Raw genomic sequence first — 20671 nt, 5'->3', positions numbered from 1 at the left:
ACTCTTTTTTTAAACCTAAGGACTTAATCGTATAGATATAGAAAATACAAGATTTCTAATCATAGCAAAAGAAAGGAAACAGATACTCAATATGAGAATGAGTAAACATAATTTGAATGCATAAGAATGAATATCTTATATATACAGATGGAATCATGTGGAAAGCCGTATTCGACGAAAGTCGTATGTACGGTTTGGAGGGAGATCTTTGATACCTTTAGAGATCCACCCTACAATATGGAGTTAAAAAGCCGAAATAAGTAATTATTAGTCTTTATGAAATAAATTTATGAACCTTTTTCACACTCATGTCACGCCAAAGTACTGTAGAAAAGAAAATTGAGAAATTTGATCCGATTTATCATAATCAATTAGTTAACATGGTCGTTAACCGTATTCTTAAACACGGAAAAAAATCATTAGCTTATCGAATTTTTTATCAATCTCTAAAAAAGATTCAACAAAAAACAGAGAAAAATCCACTAATTGTTCTACGTCAAGCAATACAAAAATTAACTCCCAAATTAATAGTAAAATCAAGACGTGTAAGTGGATCCACTTATCAAGTTCCCATTGAAATAAAAAAGAAAGAAGGAAAAATACTTGCTATTCGTTGGTTATTAGAATCATCCAGAAAACGTTCTGGTCGAAATATGCATTTCAAATTGAGTTACGAAATAATGGATGCTGCCAGAGAGAAAGGCAATGCTATACGCAAGGAGGAGGAGATTCATAAAATGGCAGAATCCAATAAAGCTTTTGCGCATTACCATTAACCCACTAACTATATAAATAGATCCACAGATTTGTTGCATTCTGGCCAATAAAAGAAAATTTGGATAAATTTTGACAAAGTAAGTTTTCTTTTATTGGAATGAAAACGAAAGGAAAAGAAGAATGAAAAATAAATCGTAGATAAATGATAATAAGGAGATTATGGATGAATATTCAATCTTATTCATCAGGTTTATAGAAATGTAAATGAAAGAAAATGTTGCTCGAAGATTCATTGAAGTTACTAAATTATGATCCGGACAAAATGAAAAACTCATTTTCAATTAATACTTTTAAATCATTTTTATGAAAGAATTTCATTTGCTTCTCTTCTATGGAAGTTCCATTTTTCCAGAATGTATCCTGATTTTCGGCCTATTCCTTCTTCTAGTGATCGACTTCATTTCTGATCAGAAAAAGACAACTTGGTTTTATTTCATCTCTTTAACCAGTTTAGTGCTAAGCACAACCTTTTTGCTATTTCAATGGAGAGAAGAACCTACAATCAGTTTTTTTGGTAATTTCCAAACAAACAATTTTAATAAAATATTTTGGTTTCTAATTTTATTATGTTCCACTTTATGTATTCCTCTATCCGTGGAATACATTCAATGTACAAAAATGGCTGTAACAGAGTTTTTGCTTTTCATATTAACAGCTACTCTAGGAGGAATGTTTTTATGTGGTGCTAATGATTTAACAACTATCTTCGTATCTTTAGAATGTTTAAGTCTATGTTCTTATCTATTATCTGGATATACCAAAAGAGATGTACGGTCTAATGAGGCTATTATGAAATATTTACTTATGGGTGGAACAAGTTCTTCCATTCTTGCTTATGGTCTTTCTTGGCTATATGGTCTATCTGGAGGAGAGATTGAACTTCAAGAAATAGCCAATGGTCTTATAAATACACAAATGTATAACTCTCCAGGAATTTGGATTGCACTTCTATCTATAACGGTAGGAATTGCATTTAAGCTTTCCCTAGTTCCTTTTCATCAATGGACCCCCGATGTATATGAAGGAGTGCGATTCGTTTTATAAATTATGACATTTCTAAATCTCTTTTTTAGAGATGTTTCTATTTATAAAAACTCTATAGACATGTGGAAAAAAGACTGTTATTCCCACTTGGGCTAAGACATCACTTTTACCAAAAATTCAGTTGAATTCAATTAAGGTAAAGCAAAGTAAGAAACAAACTAAATTGTTTGATTGAATCAACAAATAGCTTTTACAAGTTAGTTATTACGGGTAGTTTTTACAAAGGATCAGATTAATGACGTGTACAATATTTTTATTCTTTACGTAGATGCTACATAGTAAGTTTTCATTCTTCAAAAACTATGAGTCTAAAAAAGAAGGCATCCGTCGACAAAAAGATTACCCTAAGATGAGCATCGCATCACTATTCAGAACGATTTAAATCAGATGGTTTTATTTTTTATTTTTAATTCTTTCATAACTGCTGAACTTAAAAAAAAAGGATTTACCATAATAACCACTGAGTAAGGATTCCTCGGAAAGTTAAGGATTAGCGATTCTATTCTATCAATTGAATAGATTCAATCTTATACATACACGAGGAAGGTAATAAAAAAGAGAGAATCCACTAATCTTTTTTATCACTTAGGAGCCGTGCGAGAAGAAAGTCTCATGCACGGTTCTGAATGAGAGAAAGGAGGGGGAATTCCTCTTTTCGACTCTAACTCCCCCACTCCAGTCGTTGCTTTTATTTCTGTTATTTCAAAAGTAGCTGCTTCAGCTTTAGCCACTAGAATTTTTGATATTATTTTTTATTTCTCATTGAACGAATGGCATCTTCTTTTGGAAATATTAGCTATTCTTAGCATGATATTAGGAAATTTAATTGCTATTACTCAAACAAGCATAAAACGTATGCTTGCATATTCATCGATAGGTCAAATTGGATATATCCTTATTGGAATAATTGATAGAGACTCAAATAATGGATATGCAAGTATGATAACTTATATGCTGCTCTATATTTTTATGAATTTAGGAACTTTTGCTTGTATTGTATTATTCAGTCTACGTACAGGAACAGATAACATTCAGGATTACGCAGGATTATATATGAAAGACCCTTTTTCAGCTTTGTCTTTATCTTTATGTCTGCTATCTCTAGGAGGTATTCCTCCATTAGCAGGTTTTTTTGGAAAACTTTATCTATTTTGGTGTGGATGGCAAGCAGGTTCCTATTTATTAGTTTCGATAGGGCTCTTTATGAGTGTTATTTCAATATATTATTATCTGAAAATAATTAAGTTATTAATGACTGAAAGAAACAAAGAAATAACTCCCTACGTGCAAAATTATAGATTATCTTCTTCAATCTCAAAAAATTCTATCGAATTTAGTATGATTGTATGTGTAATGGCATCTACTTTACTGGGAATAGTAATGAATCCAATTGTTGCAATTGCCCAGGATACATTATTTTAGAAATTTATTTCTATAAATCTTCTACTTACTGAAAAAAGTAAGAATTGCCCTCATATTCTTAAAATTCTTAAAATTGCAGGGAATAGGCTTAAATTATTAGATGAACTTCTAATTACAAAATCAACTTGATCGTTAAATTAGAAGTTCATATTTACCATAAATATACATTTTCATTATGAGAAAAAGTCGTTCAAACGTGCGTAAATAAAATATTTGTAATTCTGTTCTATTTTAAATAGAAAAGAATTACAAAAACATGGACGTAGATAATCTAATCTCGACACTTAATTGAATCGAGATAACCTTGCTCTTTCATCTAAAAGTTATTGTGAGTAGAGCACAATAACTTTTTATTGTAGTACATCCAGCAGGAATTGAACCCGCGACTTCCCAATTATGAGTTGGGTGCTTTAACCATTCAGCCATGGATGCCATGGTAAAGCAGAAATAAAAAAAGTTGATTTTAAATTGAATTCTAATTTATGTTTCTAATTTTCAATAAGAAAGAGATTTGGGATTGTTAGCAATTTCTATAGGATAAAATGCTAATTAAAGGAACAATACAGATAGATAAGATCTAATTGGGGGGTACAAATAGAGATTCTTAAATTAATGAAAATTGAATGAAAGAAGTATCGTTCTAAATAGGGTCTAAAAATCCTATTTTATTTTTGGTATGTTTGGTTTCGTATAATAGATACCTATCTATTTTTTGCCCTTTTAAAAAAAGTATCCACAAAAAATCTTCCTCTCTTCTGTAGGTATTATTATTAATGTTTAAATATTGCATTGTTTACTAATTAAACTCTCTCTCTGTAAACAGGGGAGACAAATCGTCTTCGCCTCTATCTATTCTATAAATAACAAGAACTTTTTTTGTACAAATTAATTGCACAAAGTTAGTTGAATAAGTTGCATTAACTGCGTCTTTCTTATTATAATTCAATTTGATTAGTAATAATCACATTCTAGCGTTTACAAAATTACATTATATTATTTACAATACAAAAAAACTCTATGAAAAAACATGAGAACCCGTGGTCTACGGACCCTATTGGAAAGAACCGAGAAATAGTTTGGTTCTTTAGCGTTCAGTCGAAATTGAAAGATAACATGATGGAAATATTCGTTCCATGGAACGAATCCAATTTGGTGAGATTGCTAAGTCAAATATTTTCTGGTCGAGAAAGTGTTGTTAAGCTTTTTGACTTTCGGATTCTTAGTACATTACTTATACGGGATATACATATATTTATTTTAAAAGGGCAAGCAATAAAAGCTATAATGATAATAGCATTACCATTACTTTTCTATTTTTTAAATACTCGAGCTTTAATTGAAAGAGACAAATCATCATATAATTTGATGAAGATATTTCCATATGTACAACATTTTGGGGCTAGAAAGAAAAATTTGTTGCTTGTTCCGCATCTTTTTATGTCTTTGCCAAAAGGCAAAAGGAGATATCAACGTTGCTTGCTCAATCCAAAAGAACATGTTTGGATTTTATCAAGTTCTAACACAAATCTGAATCAGATAGATGATAGAATATCTGAGAAGCAAGAAACAATAAGTTGGGAAAGTCCTTCGGAGAAGGAATCGAATGGCGTCGAATGGGAGATTGATTCATCTTTTAATTCGATTCCAAACGAATATTGGGAACCTGAAAAAGAACCTAAAAACCTTTATGAATGGAGGGAATCGATAATTCATAAAAACGAAATTATTGAGGGACTAGAAAACGAAATTGAGCAACTAGAAAAAAAATTAGTTCAAACAGAAGAATTTGATTTCTCTTCAAGATCAGAAGATTCCATAATTTCAGAAAGGAAAGAAAGAGTTGAAGAAATCGAAAACTACAAAGAGCAACTGCAAAAAATCAAGGAAATAAGGGATAAATGTAAGAAAATATTGGAAGAAATGTTCCAAGAAAAAATGGAACAAGAAAAAATGGAACAAGAAGAATCAGATCGAATAAGAGAATCTTATTCCTTTTCAGAATCGGAATTTTTCAAAGGGTTCTTTGATGATTTGTCAATAGATGAATCATCTATAAGTATTAATTATACTAAGAAACCCAGTGAAAAATTCAAATTGTTGAAAGGGCAGCAAGACGCTTTTCAATATTTCAGGGGATTAGAAAAGAATAGAATAGTTGATCTATGGAAGGTTAAAACATTTCTTAAAAATCCTTCTGTAAATTATGATATTTTATCAGATCCCGGATGGAATCTAAGAAAAGAGATAAACCAATTAAATTGTATTCGATTTCTGAATCAGAATTTATCTTCAAGATCTTCTTCATCCTGTGATCAAAATAAAGAAGAATTAACATTAAATGATGATTTTCAATTGAAAAAATTTGTTCTTAAAATAACGGATCAATTTACTCTATCAATAACTAAGCCTAATCAGGGTTACTATAATGAAATTGTCCTGGATGTGGATTATCGCATGAATGAATTATATGAACTTAACAAGAATATATTATTGAACAAGATCTTCAATTACAGAGATAAATTAAAGCATCATTCTTTCTTTATGCTACTCAATATTCTTGATAAAGATAATAAATATACAAATCAAATAGCAAAGGATGATAACATCGAAATTTTCATTCAACTAATATTGAATAAATACAAGATTCAAATTGACGAGCATTTTGAAAAAACGTTTAAGAGATTCCATTTGTTGAAGAACGTCTTTTTATCAAAAGTATTTAATGAATACTCTAAGTATTCTTTAAAATCAGATTCTGTATTGGACGATTTAGAATCTGAAACTGCATTGGACGATTTAGAATCCGAAACTGTACTGGATGAGTATGCTTTTTCAAAATCGTCCCAGAAGTATTATTTGGAATGGAAAAAAGTATTGAAAAGATTCTATATTGAATTCGTAGAAACATTCAATAGATATTCTTTTCAATTGACAAAAGAATGGAATAAATACTATTTGAAATTACAAAAAGTATGGAATAAATACTATTTGGAATTACAAAAAGTATGGAATAAATACTATTTGGAATTACAAAAAGTATGGAATAAATACTATTTGGAATTCAATTTTGAATTACGAAAAATATTAAATAGAATCTATTTAATCAAAACATTAAGTCGCAATTTAAAAGATCCAATTCGAACAAATTGGATAAAATTGAATAATGTAACACAAGATACAATTACCCAGCATTCATCAAGTTGGAGAAAATGTCAGAAAGAATGGTTCAATCGCTCTATTTTTCGAACTGTTGAAAATCAAAATCGGAATTTGAACGCTTTTGTATTGTCCATTCAGATCGAAATATTTCAAAAAAGATTAGAATATGTTTTGTCCATTTCCAAACAAAACAATTTAAAAAATAGAGTGTTCGATCCAATTGAATTATGGACTACTCAACATTGGGGTTGGTTTGGAAATCCCAATAAAATTTTTGATAATAAAATTTATAAGATTATCTCGGACGAGATTAATATCAATCTGATTGAAAATGAAAAAAAATCTAAATCAATTCCTAATCTTGAATCCTTGATCGATGAACAAACAATATCACCATTAGGTTTGAATGAGAAACCGATAATTGAATTGATTATTGATGTATTCGATAATGGAAAAAATTACATGGAATTATTGAATAACGCGGGTCTTTCGGCAATATTCGATGATCGAGACAATTGGTTGAATCCTTTAACACTCTCTAATCAAAATTCATTGAGAGCTTCTTTTTACAAAGCAAATACATTTGAATTTTTAGATTATTTACACCGTCCTCGTTTAAATTATAAAAAAAGATTAGCTTCTTACATGGAGAGGATTCATATCAAAAATAAGAATGTAACATATGGACAATTATTAAATGTAGTTCCCAATTTAGTTCCGATTCATAACAATCTGTTTTCTTTGTGTATTGGTGAGATGAGAGCTGTGTACTCAGAGAAAGAAACTATCTCACTCATAAAGTCACAAGTAAATCGATTATTGGATCAATATTTACGTGACCAAGCGCTAATCCATGATTTGCATAAATCGTCTAATTTACTTAATAAATTGAACTCTATTATTCATAGTAATATAGATTTTTTATCGATTGAAGATATTTATAAAACTCCTTTAATAAGCCCACAAATTGTCAATTTTGACAAAAACTCTTGCTATCCTTTTTTAAATAGTTCAGATTCAGAAGAAAACACCTGTAACCAATATTTTAAAAACAGTTTTAGTTCCAACATAGATCTTATTCAAACTTCTTACCAAGATGATCTACTGTCCGAAATATCTTTGCGAATGAATCAATTTGCAGAAAAAGAAAAATATAGTTCAACAGAAAGTTTGAACCACATAATGGAAGACAAAACCATAGGTGACTTTTTCAATAAAGAAAAAATAAAGTTTTTCTTTTCAGAACTAAAGTTCTTAGTTTCTTTTAAGACCCTTCAAATAAATATTCTTTTTGAGAAATGGGGTCTGTTTCAAACATATAGGGCATGGTTATGGCTTTTTACTTCCACAGGTTGGAAATATACTAAAAATATGTTTTTAGCTACTTTTCCGGAAATACCAATAAATAGTAGTGATCAGTTGGTATCAATCCTGCACAATATTAGGCAAAATTCGGATCACAATTTGGATATTTTGTGGGCACTTTATCATCAATTTTGGAGACTTTTAAAGTGGGAATTTAGAGAGAAAATTCTCCCGAAATTGAATCTTTTGTTATCCCATTTGGATGTTTCCAATTTATTGAAATCAATAAATAAAACAGTAGTTGAGGGAAAGGATACGTCAATATCATTTGATACATGGAAATATATACTCAATGTTCGGGAATATGATATTTTTCTTTGTATCTTCATTGGATTTTTCTTTTATATTTCTTGCATAATTCCCTTATTGTTGGTTCAGTTTTATAGGAACTTCTATCTCATCAAAGTTTTGCAGTATAATTACTCCTGCTTTAACGGAGTAGGAGAAATGATTAGATCTTTTAGAATGCTTAGAAATTTTTCTAATTTAAATTGGTATGGTTCTTGGCTTACATTTCTGGACTATATCGAGATGGAATCGGATCCTGATGATATAGGATTATTGCTACTATTGAAAATTTGGTATGTCAAAAATATTAAATGGCGTTTAAAAGACTCTAGTCAATTTCACTCAATTGTAAAAACAATTTTGTACGAATTTTCCTTTTGAGAGAAAATAGATTGTTTTTAGTACAAGAACAAATCTCTTACTTTGAATCGAAGTTAACTCCCCCTATTGGTTTCTTTCATGAATATTTTGAAAAAAGAGAACAGCCGGGACTTCTTTACTTTCGATATTTAGCTGAATTTATTCAGCTAGGCCTAACTCATAGAATAGGCCTAATGAACTCCGAATTAAATTCATTGTTTTTAGCAGAAATGCCGATCTTCGCTACTTTTTATCAGAAGATTACTTCGATACCAATTCACTCATCTTTATCTGACCAAGTGAGATTTTACCCACTCTACCCGGTACCGTCCCTTTCGAATCGAATTTTGCTGATAGGGCCTAAGGAAACTGGACGATCGTACTTGGCTAAAAGTTTAGCAGCAGATTCTTATTTACCTTTAATAAGAATATCTCCTAAAAGTTTTTTGAGGCAGCAGAAACTTCTGTCTCGCTATGAACCCGAGTATACATCTTCAGCTAAAAAATCATACCTTGAGCATGAAAATATCCTTAGGTCTCTCGGCTGGTCAGGCAGGCCAAAAGACGTATATGAAAAAGTGCATTATGATAGAAAACCCCATAAGTTTTTGTATGACCGAGTAGGGGATCCTAACCCTCCAGAGTATTTTGCGAGAAGAGTAATCCAATTCGTGTTTGCACTCAAATTGGCAAAATTGATGTCTCCTTGCGTCATATGGATTCCAAGCATTCATGAACTGAATGATTATTTCTTCCTTATTGCATTATTGATAGAACTCCTCGGGGATCCATATAATTCGATTGATGGTGAAAAAGAAACCACCATCAAACAAAATATTGTTGTTATTGCTTCAACTCATATTCCAAAAAAAATTGATCCAGTTCTAATAACTCCTCCTCGTAGTAAACGAAGATTCGATACATTTATTAACACTAAAAAGTTGCCTGCCCCACATCGAGAAAAAGAATTTCCTTTGCTTTTACGTAACAAAGGGCTCTACTTGAGAAAAGAGTGGAACTGCTATGATGAATTTGGATTAACTACCAAAGGCTTTACTACGCGAGATCTAGCAAAACTTGCTGATGAAATATTTCTAATTAGCAGGAGCCAAAATACTTCAGCTATAGACAATGATATAATTGGGGTAGCTTTGTATAGATCAAATTGGGGTCCTTGCAATTATGATCTGAAATTCAGTGAATTTTTTAAAGGACTTCCCTATAAGATAGGGAAAGCTATTATACAAAATAAATTAACGTATTTAAAAAATTCCCTAAGGCTTACTCTAGATTTCCAGGGTCGAAGGGCAAACTATTTGCATCAATGGTATTTAGAACCTTCAATTGCCGGAACAGCTGCGAAAGAGTTTACCATATTCTATCATATTTTGGGTTGCTTGGCCGGATCAGTAGCTCAAGATTGTTGGTTTCTATCGGAATCAAATTCCGAGAATTGGAGTCCTTTTGATCCTTTCATTGAGAATGATTTCATTCTAGCTTCGAGTCTTTTACAGGGTCTTCTGGAAGAGTTTCCATCGTTGGCAATATATCGGGGTAATTCTGATTACATCACAATTGCTCCTCAGTTCAAAAGAGATACGATGCAAAAAGGATTATCTTCTATACTAGATAAAATCGTTTTATCTAAAGAATTTAGAAATTCCTACGGAGAAGAAGAGGAAACTCCTATAGTTTGTGATTCTAGGACCTGGCGTTTTAGTTTTATTCGCAGCAATCGATTCGAGCATATCAAAGATATAACAATAGACAATCCTTTATTGGATTATCTTCATCTGTTTGGAAGGTTTCAAGAAAGACCGACCCATCTTTCTAGTTTGTATTGGAAGAAATTTCTGATGTCTGGTCCCGACTTCCGACCTCTTTATGCTGCAAAGGACGATATTCTAGAAAGAAAGACAGCTGCTTTCTGGGAAGCAAAATTCTTATACAATAAGTTTCAAAGGATGGGAATATATCAATTTGACACAGAAGAGTATGCAACGGAGTATAAACCTTTAAATACGCCAGTAATCTATCTAGCTCGTCGATTTCTTTGGGATCCCGTGAGTATTCGCTTTCTAAATAAGCACCCTGCTTTTGAACGAAGAGAACTTTTTGTTCCTAAAGAACTCGTGAAGAGTATTTATCTTACTTATTCTTCAACAAGGGACCTAAAATTCAGTATTAAAAAAACGTTAAAGGCTATTCTAAAGCGTAAAAAGGTGAGAAAAATAGCCCTAGGAATGAAAATTCAGACTAATGATGACGATTTACCTCTTAACATTAAAATGGAAGAAAAAGAAAATTTTGAAAGTTTCAAACGCTTTCAAGAAATTGGTATCCGATTGAGACGTGTATTACCATATTCCCAATCGGTGATAAGTGAACGTTGGTTCCGTGAAAAAACATGGGATGATAAGTTTAAACAACGTTTGCTCAAGGGAGAAAGGGAAAATAGAGATTTATCATCTAATGAATCTCTTATTTATAAAACTCTATCCGAAAGTCATGAATATTTATCAAATTTATTCTTCTCTAATAGAATGTTATTTAAACAAATGATCGATACATTGTTAAAAACAAAATGGCTTTCTCCGAATGCCATTGATTGCTTATTAGCGGAAGGATTGAATAAGAATAAAAAAGCCTAGATCTTTCATTTCAATATAAATTGATATTACGATGATGTAAGAGTAAGCATAGTAATAAATATGAACCAAGTCAGTTCGCTTGAACTTGATGAAATATTCTCTACTATGTTTACTCTTTCTTTTTTATTCCGAAGAAATAATCTTTCATTTGATTCTATAGATTCCTATTATTTGTTAAAATTCGATCGGTCCCGATTTTGCAAGACTTTGAAAACAATAATTTTGAGTATTTTAGCCCGTATCAAAAAAGAAAATAAAATTGATATTATTTCAATTCGATTTGTTGATATTATAATTATAATATCAATTGAATTGCTCATTCAATAGACATTATAGTATGTCTGCCTTGAAGAGGACTCGAACCTCCACGCTGTTTAGCACGACGTTTTGAATGTCGCGTGTCTACCATTTCACCATCAAGGCATCCAACAAGCTAATTCTATTTCATGGATGAAATATTTCACAATACAATATTATAATCGCATATCGTTATATAGTTCAGCGAAGGTGGATCAAAAGGATATAATATGAGCTAGATATTATTCAATATCTGAATAATATCTAAATAATATCATGTTCATGCTATAACTAACATGCATGAGATGGAAATAAGCATTTAGTAAACAAAATGAAAGGATATTGATAAACATCTTTCTATAGGAAAGATATTGTATAGATGATAGATAATTCGTAAATCGACTTCGTCCACGAAGAAGGGAGCTATAAGTTAGACAGTGTGAATTGTTGCACGATAATCAAAAATAAAATAAGATAATATATGGATAAAAAAAATTGTTGCACTTTAATCAAAAATAAAGTAAAATAATATGTGCCTAAAAAAGATAAAAAAAATTGTTGCACTTTAATCAAAAATAAAGTAAAATAATATATGGATAAAAAAAATTGTTGCACTTTAATGAAAAATAAAGTAAAATAATATGTGCCTAAAAAAGATAAAAAAAATTGTTGCACTTTAATCAAAAATAAAGTAAAATAATATATGGATAAAAAAAATTGTTGCACTTTAATAAAAAATAAAGTAAAATAAAATAAAGTAAAATAATATATGGATAAAAAAAATTGTTGCACTTTAATCAAAAATAAAGTAAAATAATATATGGATAAAAAAAATTGTTGCACTTTAATAAAAAATAAAGTAAAATAAAATAAAGTAAAATAATATATCGATAAAAAAAATTGTTGCACTTTAATCAAAAATAAAGTAAAATAATATGTGCCTAAAAAAGATAAAAAAAATTGTTGCACTTTAATAAAAAATAAAGTAAAATAATATGTGCCTAAAAAAGATAAAAAAAAAGAAACAAGTAACAACATGGGTTTAAAAAATGTGCCGAAAGTGCCATATCAAGGGCCCGAAGAGGAGGAAGCAAGCTGGGTCGAATTAAATTATATCACCGAAAGTATGCTTTATTTAAATCAAGAAGAAACATGTAAAATACTTTACGTTCGACACCCATGTCGAGTAGACCTCGTTCTTGTTAGAACTATTCATCCCTCAATCATAGGGAGGACTTATTTAATATAATAGCTTGAAAAATATAAGCTTTCCAATAGAGATATTGTTACTATTTAAGAATAGTCAATATAAATGGAAAAAAGATGTATTTCTTTAAATAGAGTTTTTGAACTCTAAAAATATTCTATTCCTCTTTCCAATTTTTTTATTTATTTAAAATAAGTAGTATTTTATGTTTCGTTATCGTGGACCTCGACATCTTTTTTGTATACTTTCGATACCAGATCAAAGTAATAATTCTAATATTAAAATAAGGAGGATTTAAAAAATGATAGCTTTTCTGTTGCCTTGGATACAAAGGAGCATTCCAATTGTGCTTTTCGGGGTGTATTATGGGTTTTTATCAACATTGCCAATCGGTCCAGCTCAGATGTATTATCTCAGATCCTTGTTGATTAAGGATAAGATCTTAGATACAAATGGTGATAAAAGCATTCCTACGGGAAAATTGATTCTTAGCGGTTCGTTTCTTGGGCAAGTTATAATTTTTTCATCCATTTATCTGTGCCCTATCTATAGCTTCGTTTTGAAACCTCACGCGATGACTCTAATGTTTGTGCCAGTCTTTTTATTTCTTTTTATCAGGATTCTTTTCTCCAATGTGTTGTTCCCTTGGATGAATAATCCGGTGATCGAGTTTTTTCTTGGAGTCACTCTCCAATTGCTGAATCCTGCCCTTTTCGGTAAATCCGTCTATCCGCGGCTCATCAACATCATGTTATTTAGGTACAGTGGAAGCCTTTTATTTCTGATGAGCACTGCAGCCGGATGGCTCACAGGGCAAATTTTATTCGTCAAAATCACGAACCTCTTTTGTTTACGCGTCGAAGGCGATTCGCCTTTAAAACTGGGCAAAAGGAGGCAGCTCTTTGCTTTGACTTTTCAAGTCATTTTCTTTGGTTACTTTATGCTGGCATGCTGCGGGAAAAATCCGTCACTTTTCATGACGAAATATGTAGATAATCGAGCCTTTCTTCAGGGCCCTCTAGAAGAATTTGAGGAATCTTCGCAAGAACTTGATCAAAAGAAAAAAGCTTACAAAGATGATTATAAACAAAAAACTTCAAAGAAGAAAAAAAAAATTAAAGCTTCTGTTGATAAAGCTGTTTCTCTTTCTTCCCTTTCTCACAAAATGGTAAGGGTGCTATCCTTAAAAGAACTAAACAAAGAAACTGATGCAGATTTGGCTTTATCCAACATATGAATAAAAACCTGGCCATTACTATTTTTTGATTATAACCGATTTAACGTACCCACCCGATACTTGGGTATAGGAAATTTCATTCTTCGTGGCCCTGTGAAGAGCCAAGTAGCCGAATATTTCTTTGATGCTTGTCTCAGTGATGGGCATCAAAGACTATCTTTCACAGCTCCACCCAGTATCTCTTTCTTTGCAAAAATGGTAAACCTCGGCGATCAAAGTCTTGATCGAAATCAGGATCACCTTTTTGAATGGGTATCAAAAAAAGGAGAGAAAAAAAGCTTCCTAGCACTCGAACTTGAAGATCGAGTGAGAGCTCTAAGCAATGGATCCCCTCTTGTAGATGTGATAGAAAAAAAAATCAGATTTTCTAGAACTAAAGATGGAAATTATCTTCCAGAAATACACGATCCTTTACTGAGCGGGCCATTCCGCGGGTCGATGAATCAATTTAAATCACCGTGGATGCTACCTCCAGATGATTCTACCGAGCAATTACAGAAAAACGCCCATGATTCTACCAACCAACTTGATCGAATTTCCTTCATTCGACCAAAAAATAAGGAGAAAATCGTTCAACCACGAAACGAAAAAATAAAAATTATTTCCAAATGGTGGCTCGATAAAATTCATATCTTCTTATTAGAAGAACAGGAAAAAAGGAAATTTTTGGATGACGCTTCATTGGCAAATTTATTGTCAAGATTTGAAGCTGTTTATCCGAAAGATTCAGTCGAATATGTGTTGAAAACATTGGCTCCGGCGCCTCTAACCAGACGGATAGAAAAGGAAATCGCTTCTTGCAATAAAAAAATATTCATTCAATATTTATTGCAGATTTTTCTTGAAACCACCGGTACGAAATCGGAATTGCTTGTTAGCGTTCTTCCTACGGAGCAGGCTTTACTTTATGAGCGATTTTTTTTAATGAGCTCAGATGAACTACCAAATTCTAAGGTATCTATAGATACTAAAAAGATCCCTCAGGAGATTTCGGATAAGGATCTTCCTTCTAAAAAGAGCAACACTAAAAAGAAAAATAAAAAGAAACTTGAAGACCAAGATTTTCAAGATTTTTTTGATTTCTATGCCCTTTATCTCAAATTCATGGAACTGAAGAAGAAAGCGATTGTTAATGATTATGAACCTCGAATCCGAGACTTTAATAGGTGCATTGTGCCTAAATGGCCCTCAACGATAATATCGGGCATTTATGATACTATGTGTGTCAAAGATTGTTTGGAAACTCGTCCAAAAAAAGCTCGGCATTTAATTGTTATTAAACCCTTTGAGAAAATAAAAGAGCTAGAGCTTGAAGATGAACAAAAAAAGAGCGAACAAGGAATTCTGAAAGGCTTCTCTCAATGGTTCAAAGATGAGAACCAACAATCAGAAGAACAAGAGCAAATACCAGAACAAGAAATAGCGAACGAAGCGGAGGACGAAGCAGAGGAGGACCTCGTAACTAAAGACATACATGTCTTTAGTTATCCATATGAAGGAGATTTTCATAGATTTTTAGTAAAAGGAGCTGTCCGTTCTCAAAGACGAAAAGTATCAGTGGTCAACAATTGGATACCTCGACCACAGTCGAGTCTTTTCGAGAGACTAAAAGAAATGATGCAAAAGCCACGTCGCAAGCCAAATCCTAAAAGGGAAATCAAAAAAGATATTACGATTTCAAGACTCGTAAGATATTTTGACATTCGGCCAGATACTGGGACAGAAAATATTCAAACGAATGACGAGCCTCCTGTAATGATTAGGACCACCCCTACATCGAATATTAAATTCTCTTTGGAAATAATGGAAGATCCATTAGAACCATTTTCAATGCAGATCCAAGATTTGGATCTCGCAGATCCAGACAATTGGACAATTACGATTCATGAGCGAATCAAGCAGATGAATGAAGAATATTTGTTGAATCGAGATATTCATAATAAATTGCGAGCTGACTTCGAAAATTGAATGAATCAACCTTCTCCTGACATAAAATCCAGATTGAAAAAAGGGTTAATTCGAATCAAAATTTTTGGTTCTATTTTCCAAAACAAGAGCGTTCGATTCATTAGGAAGAAAATGCCTTACTTTATGAAAGTTTTTCATTTAAGGGCAAAATTAACACTTATCGATCTCAAAATAAGTATTTTGACTCTGATCGAGTCCAATTTAGAATTTTACGTCCAATTGAGTAGAAATATTGAGGCAATTCAAAAAAGATTCACTCCAAATAGAAATATAAACCCTTCTATCAAAAAGAAGGAAACCCCAAAAATATCTCAAGAATATGTATTTCACAAGATATGGCAACAGGTAATAAGCATGAAAGGCTCCTATGCGAAGGATTTATTAAAATCCAGAGCATCGTCTCCTTTGATCAAACAAAATGTCAAGGACTTTTTGGATTCGCAAGGACTATTGAATTGTAACGATCCTCGAGAGTTGACTGCTAAGGACTGGAAGCAGTGGTTGAAATGGTGTGCTGGCTACAGAATAATGCCGCAGAAAAACAAAAAAATTATTAGTAGCCGATTCGGGTAGAATGACTTTGCATCCTTTTTGGGAGAAAAACAATTCGCGTGTTTTTTGAGGCGGTTAAAAAACCGCATCAAGCTTCACAGATATCATCTTTTCGCTTATAGTTATCTGGATCATTCGAAAGAAGATAATCACGGACCCGCGATTCAATACATACCAGAACCAGATTATCAAGCTATTACCAATTTTCAACAGAGGAAGAATCCTGGGTACTCCAAGAAGAAGAGGAAAAAGAATTTTGATTCTTCGAAAAAGAACAATTCCGATTCTTCGACAACTAGGAAGAATTCGTATTACAAATTCCATTTTTGGTTGTTTCTAGATATAAGAAAAAAAGCGAAAAATGCCTCAAACCTTGATGACCTTTTTCCTCCGGATATAATCCGAAAACACATCAAACACATGTGGGAATTCAGGGAAATTCAAATAGTGCAAGATTTCGATGTCGATGCTTATGTAATGGAAAGTCTCAGGAAGAGAGAGGATGAAAAAAGGAATAAACTCGCAGAACTTTGAAAAATAAAAGAGGAAAGAAGACAACGAAAACAAGAAAGACAAAAGATGAAAGAGCAGAGATTGCAAAAATTAGAATTGGCGACTACTCCAGAAGAAGTGAAGAACCTGAAAAGGGCGTTCAAGCTAGAAGATGAGCAGAAACGCTTAGAGAGAATGCAAGAACTAAAGAAAAGGTTCCAAGAGCACAAAAAAGCCATAAAAGCTAGACAGGCTGCTCGACAAGCTGAAAAACGTAGACAAGAGAAAGAAAAAAAAGAAAAAAAGGAACTCCGAAAAAAACTTCGTCAAGATTCTAAACTTGCAAAGAAAATAAATGAATTTATAGTTCGAGACTTTAGAAATATTTATCATCGTAAAAGAAATTATGAAAAAATAAACACGGAGAAAGAGAAACTGCAAATAGCAATCAAAAAAATTATTTTCAAACGCGATGCGAAGAAAAATTCTCAAGGTGATAAGAAGGGATGGGATGAGTTGAAATTAAAATTGGATTCTGGATTTGATAATAAAAATAAAAAGGTAGGCATCACATCAGAAACCAAAAACGGATCTAAAGGAGCAAATAAACAAGAAATCAAACATCCAAGGGGTCGAAAACGCTTTGAAAAGGAAGGGGGAAAAGAAGAAAACCCCCAAAGACTAAAGAAAAAAACGGATAAATTGCCGTATCGAGAAATGGCGAAAAATATTCGCGTTTGGAAAACCAAATACAAGCTCGAAAAACTGCCACTTGCTCCTTGGCTTTCCAAGGGCAGAAATGCGTCCCGTTTTCTAGATAAAAAGAAATTAGGTAATGAAGCCGCTGTAGCCCAACTAACTACGCCCTATTTGGAAAACGGAGAGCTCGACTTGGATTTATTGGAAACTATTTTGTATCTCAAGAGTTGCTTCCAAGATAACAAGAATGATTTTTTGAGAATTTTTGCCGATGAAAGGCGAAGATCTATGCCACTTGTACCGGGTTACTTTAATGACCGATTTTTGATATACAAAATCGCAAGTCTCTTCTTAAAACTAAAGAAGAAGAGAATAAATGTAAATCTTTTTGATAGATCTCAACTTTTTGATAGATCTCAATGACGAAGAAAAAGAAAAACTATCGAGGATGTCAATGAAAAAATTTCAAGTTCTTTTATTTTCGAAGATATTCTCCTTCCAAGACATCGTAGAGAATTTCGAATTTTGAATCTTTTGAATCTAGAAACCCCTATAGATCAAAGTATAGGATTAAATAGTAAAGCGATACTAAATGACGAAGGTCTCATCGAAAAAGATGAACCTCTTTGCATAGATACAAGAGCAAAAATCAGACGTTTTCTTTGGCCTCGTTATCGAGTAGAGGATCTAATTTGCATGAATCGATTCTGGTGGAATACTAGTAATGGTAGTCGATCTGTTATGTTGAGGGTATGCATGTATCCCAAAATAGATCATTGGGAGCATATGCAAAATAGTTTTTATTTTATAAAACAAAGTTTTGTTTCAATAAGAGAGATTCTTCAAGATTTGGCAAATCGGACCAAAAGTTTATTGGGTACGAAGCGTTCACCGGTTTTTGGACAAAATGAACCTCTAAATCAGGTAGAGCTGCAAAAAAAGAATAATTTTTGTAGCATAAGTGCGTCTTTTCCTTCCGGCCGCTCCCCGTGCAATGAACTTCTTACAAAAATGATAAAATTGATAAGTTCTTTTAGGGATCAACTTACAAAATTTCTAACGGAAAGTAGAGATTCTCTTCCAAAATTGATAAGTTCTTTTAGGGATCAACTTACAAAATTTCTAACGGAAAGTAGAGATTCTCTTCCAAAATTGATAAGTTCTTTTAGGGATCAACTTACAAAATTTCTAACGGAAAGTAGAGATTTTCTTCTAAAAAATGAAATCATACGAAGAAATCTTAGAAAATTTCTAACGAAATTAAAAAATTATCTTTCAAAAAAGAAATGGGTAAGAACCGTTTGTTCTAAAATTACAACTAAGCTAGAAGAAACTATACGTTATTTAGACAAATATGAACCGACTCGGTGGCAAAAAATAAAGAATTTTGTCAAGTCTTGGTTGACGGCTTATAGCATCGGGGGGATTCTTGTGCCGCTAGGCAAAGATTGTGGACTCTATTTTGGGATTCCTGATTCGCTAAAGTTTAAATTATATCATTTAGCTTCTAAAATTGTTTTTATAGCTAAAGATTGTTTTAAGTTAGCATTTTATTCTATTTTTTATTATTTTTTTAGAAGATAAAAATTAGTTTTTGTATTTACGAAGTTAAATAGATTCCTTTACAAATTTATTACTAATAAGCTGTGTTGTTTCTGCGGGAATATGCAAATAAATGCATCTCCCGTAGAAACCTTCGGGACGAATAAGAATATATTAATGTTCAATAACAGAATAGATCTACACGATCTTGTTTACCGTTGCTTTCGGAGCAGCAGGATTTGAACCCACGACCTCCACCACCCCAAGATGGCACGCTACCAAACTGCGCTATACTCCGTTATAACGACCAACATTGCATTTTTCTATTTAATGTTAATTCGGACATTGAAGAGAAAAAAAATACTCTTCTCTCAATATTTGCGTTGACAATTTCGGGAAAAATAGTCTAATATAGTAACTAAACAATATCAAGCCGCCATGGTGAAATTGCTAGACACGCTGCTCTTAGGAAGCAGTGCTAGAGCATCTCGGTTCGAATCCGAGTGGCGGCATTATTGTTAATAAGATACTATGGGTTCAATCCCTTCGATATATATATATATATGTTATTTATGGAGTACCTATATAGATCGAAATTACTATCATTGTTCAATCTATGTTAATATAATTGATGACATATCAATCGATTTTATCTTTCTCTTACGAAACGAATCCTATATTAAATAAAATAAATGGGTTTATTATGATATTTATAACTCTAGAACATATATCAGCTCATGTCTCTTTTTCTCTTACTTTTGTTGTCACTCTCATTTATTGGGGAACCTTAGTTTATAAAAGTGAAGAACTAAGTAATTCGGGAGGAAAGGGCATGATAGTGACGTGTATTTGTATAACGGGAGTATTAGTTACTCGTTCGCTCTATTCGGGGCATTTACCGTTAAGTAATTTGTATGAGTCATTCATGTTCCTTTCATGGACTTCCTCCATGATTCATATAGTTATAGAAGTACGGGGCTAGGATGCTTGGTGGTTAGGTGCAATCACCGCGCCAAGTGCTATGTTAACTCATGGTTTTGCTACTTTAGGTCTTCCAGATAAAATGCAGCAATCTGCAATGTTAGTACCCGCTTTACAATCTCATTGGTTAATGATGCATGTAAGTATGATATTGCTCAGTTATGCAACTCTTTTATGTGGATCCCTATCATCGATAGCTTTTTTGGTCATTACGTCCCAAATAAATCAAAAGATTTTTATTAATGTGAAGAATTCCTTTTTCTTCAATAAAAATGGGAATTCACACGACCAAGAAAAAAAGGAATTGAAGCATACTTTCGGCCTTTCATTTATAAATTATCGTAAATGGTTATTTACTAACCAATTAGACCAATTGAGTTATCGTGCCATTGGTCTAGGATTTTCTCTTTTAACTATAGGTATACTTTCCGGGGCAGTATGGGCCAACGAAGCATGGGGATCTTATTGGAGCTGGGATCCAAAAGAGACTTGGGCGCTAATAACTTGGATTATATTTGCAATTTATCTACATACTAGAATAAACAGGGGTTGGAAAGGGGAAAAACCGGCAATTGTTGCTTCTCTAGGATTTATTCTAGTTTGGACCTGTTACTTAGGGGTTGATTTATT

General features: G+C 32.3%; 3 protein-coding genes and 2 non-coding genes across 5 annotated transcripts; 3 read left to right on the top strand and 2 right to left on the bottom strand.

Moving 5' to 3' along the window:
* The first annotated feature begins 115 nt into the window (after nt 1-115).
* LOC131070966 (small ribosomal subunit protein uS7c-like) lies at nt 116-892 on the top strand. The gene has a single exon (XM_058006678.2). The coding sequence runs from the start codon at nt 309-311 to the stop codon at nt 774-776; it is 468 nt and encodes a 155-aa protein (XP_057862661.1). The 5' UTR covers nt 116-308; the 3' UTR covers nt 777-892.
* A 503-nt stretch (nt 893-1395) lies between these two features.
* LOC131070951 (NAD(P)H-quinone oxidoreductase subunit 2 A, chloroplastic-like) lies at nt 1396-3291 on the top strand. The gene is made up of 3 exons (XM_058006654.1): nt 1396-1737; nt 1880-1967; nt 2453-3291. The coding sequence occupies exons 1-3, from the start codon at nt 1396-1398 to the stop codon at nt 3241-3243; spliced, it is 1221 nt and encodes a 406-aa protein (XP_057862637.1). The 3' UTR covers nt 3244-3291.
* A 311-nt stretch (nt 3292-3602) lies between these two features.
* Nucleotides 3603-3675, bottom strand: TRNAM-CAU (transfer RNA methionine (anticodon CAU)). The gene has a single exon. It is a non-coding gene; the product is annotated as a tRNA-Met (tRNA).
* Nucleotides 3676-12871: 9196 nt separating this feature from the next.
* Nucleotides 12872-15775, top strand: LOC131070950 (protein TIC 214-like). The gene is made up of 4 exons (XM_058006653.1): nt 12872-13077; nt 13189-13738; nt 13907-14761; nt 14924-15775. The coding sequence occupies exons 1-4, from the start codon at nt 12872-12874 to the stop codon at nt 15773-15775; spliced, it is 2463 nt and encodes an 820-aa protein (XP_057862636.1).
* Nucleotides 15776-19284: 3509 nt separating this feature from the next.
* On the bottom strand, nt 19285-19358 carry TRNAP-GGG (transfer RNA proline (anticodon GGG)). Its single transcript has one exon. It is a non-coding gene; the product is annotated as a tRNA-Pro (tRNA).
* Nucleotides 19359-20671: the final 1313 nt, after the last annotated feature.

Source organism: Cryptomeria japonica, chromosome 4, assembly GCF_030272615.1.
Source record: "Cryptomeria japonica chromosome 4, Sugi_1.0, whole genome shotgun sequence".
Taxonomy (NCBI): domain Eukaryota; kingdom Viridiplantae; phylum Streptophyta; class Pinopsida; order Cupressales; family Cupressaceae; genus Cryptomeria; species Cryptomeria japonica.
This window is presented reverse-complemented; position numbering and strand designations above follow the sequence as displayed.

Coding starts and splice junctions, on each gene's coding strand:
- LOC131070950 (XM_058006653.1), top strand. CDS start 12,872: ATGATAGCTTTTCTGTTGCCTTGGATACAAAGGAGCATTCCAATTGTG. Junction 13,739..13,906: donor CTTCCCTTTCTCACAAAATG/GTAAGGGTGCTA, acceptor GGCCCTGTGAAG/AGCCAAGTAGCCGAATATTT. Junction 14,762..14,923: donor ATGAACTACCAAATTCTAAG/GTATCTATAGAT, acceptor ATGGAACTGAAG/AAGAAAGCGATTGTTAATGA.
- LOC131070951 (XM_058006654.1), top strand. CDS start 1,396: ATGGCTGTAACAGAGTTTTTGCTTTTCATATTAACAGCTACTCTAGGA. Junction 1,738..1,879: donor TTGCACTTCTATCTATAACG/GTAGGAATTGCA, acceptor AAAACTCTATAG/ACATGTGGAAAAAAGACTGT. Junction 1,968..2,452: donor TTCAATTAAGGTAAAGCAAA/GTAAGAAACAAA, acceptor GTTCTGAATGAG/AGAAAGGAGGGGGAATTCCT.
- LOC131070966 (XM_058006678.2), top strand. CDS start 309: ATGTCACGCCAAAGTACTGTAGAAAAGAAAATTGAGAAATTTGATCCG.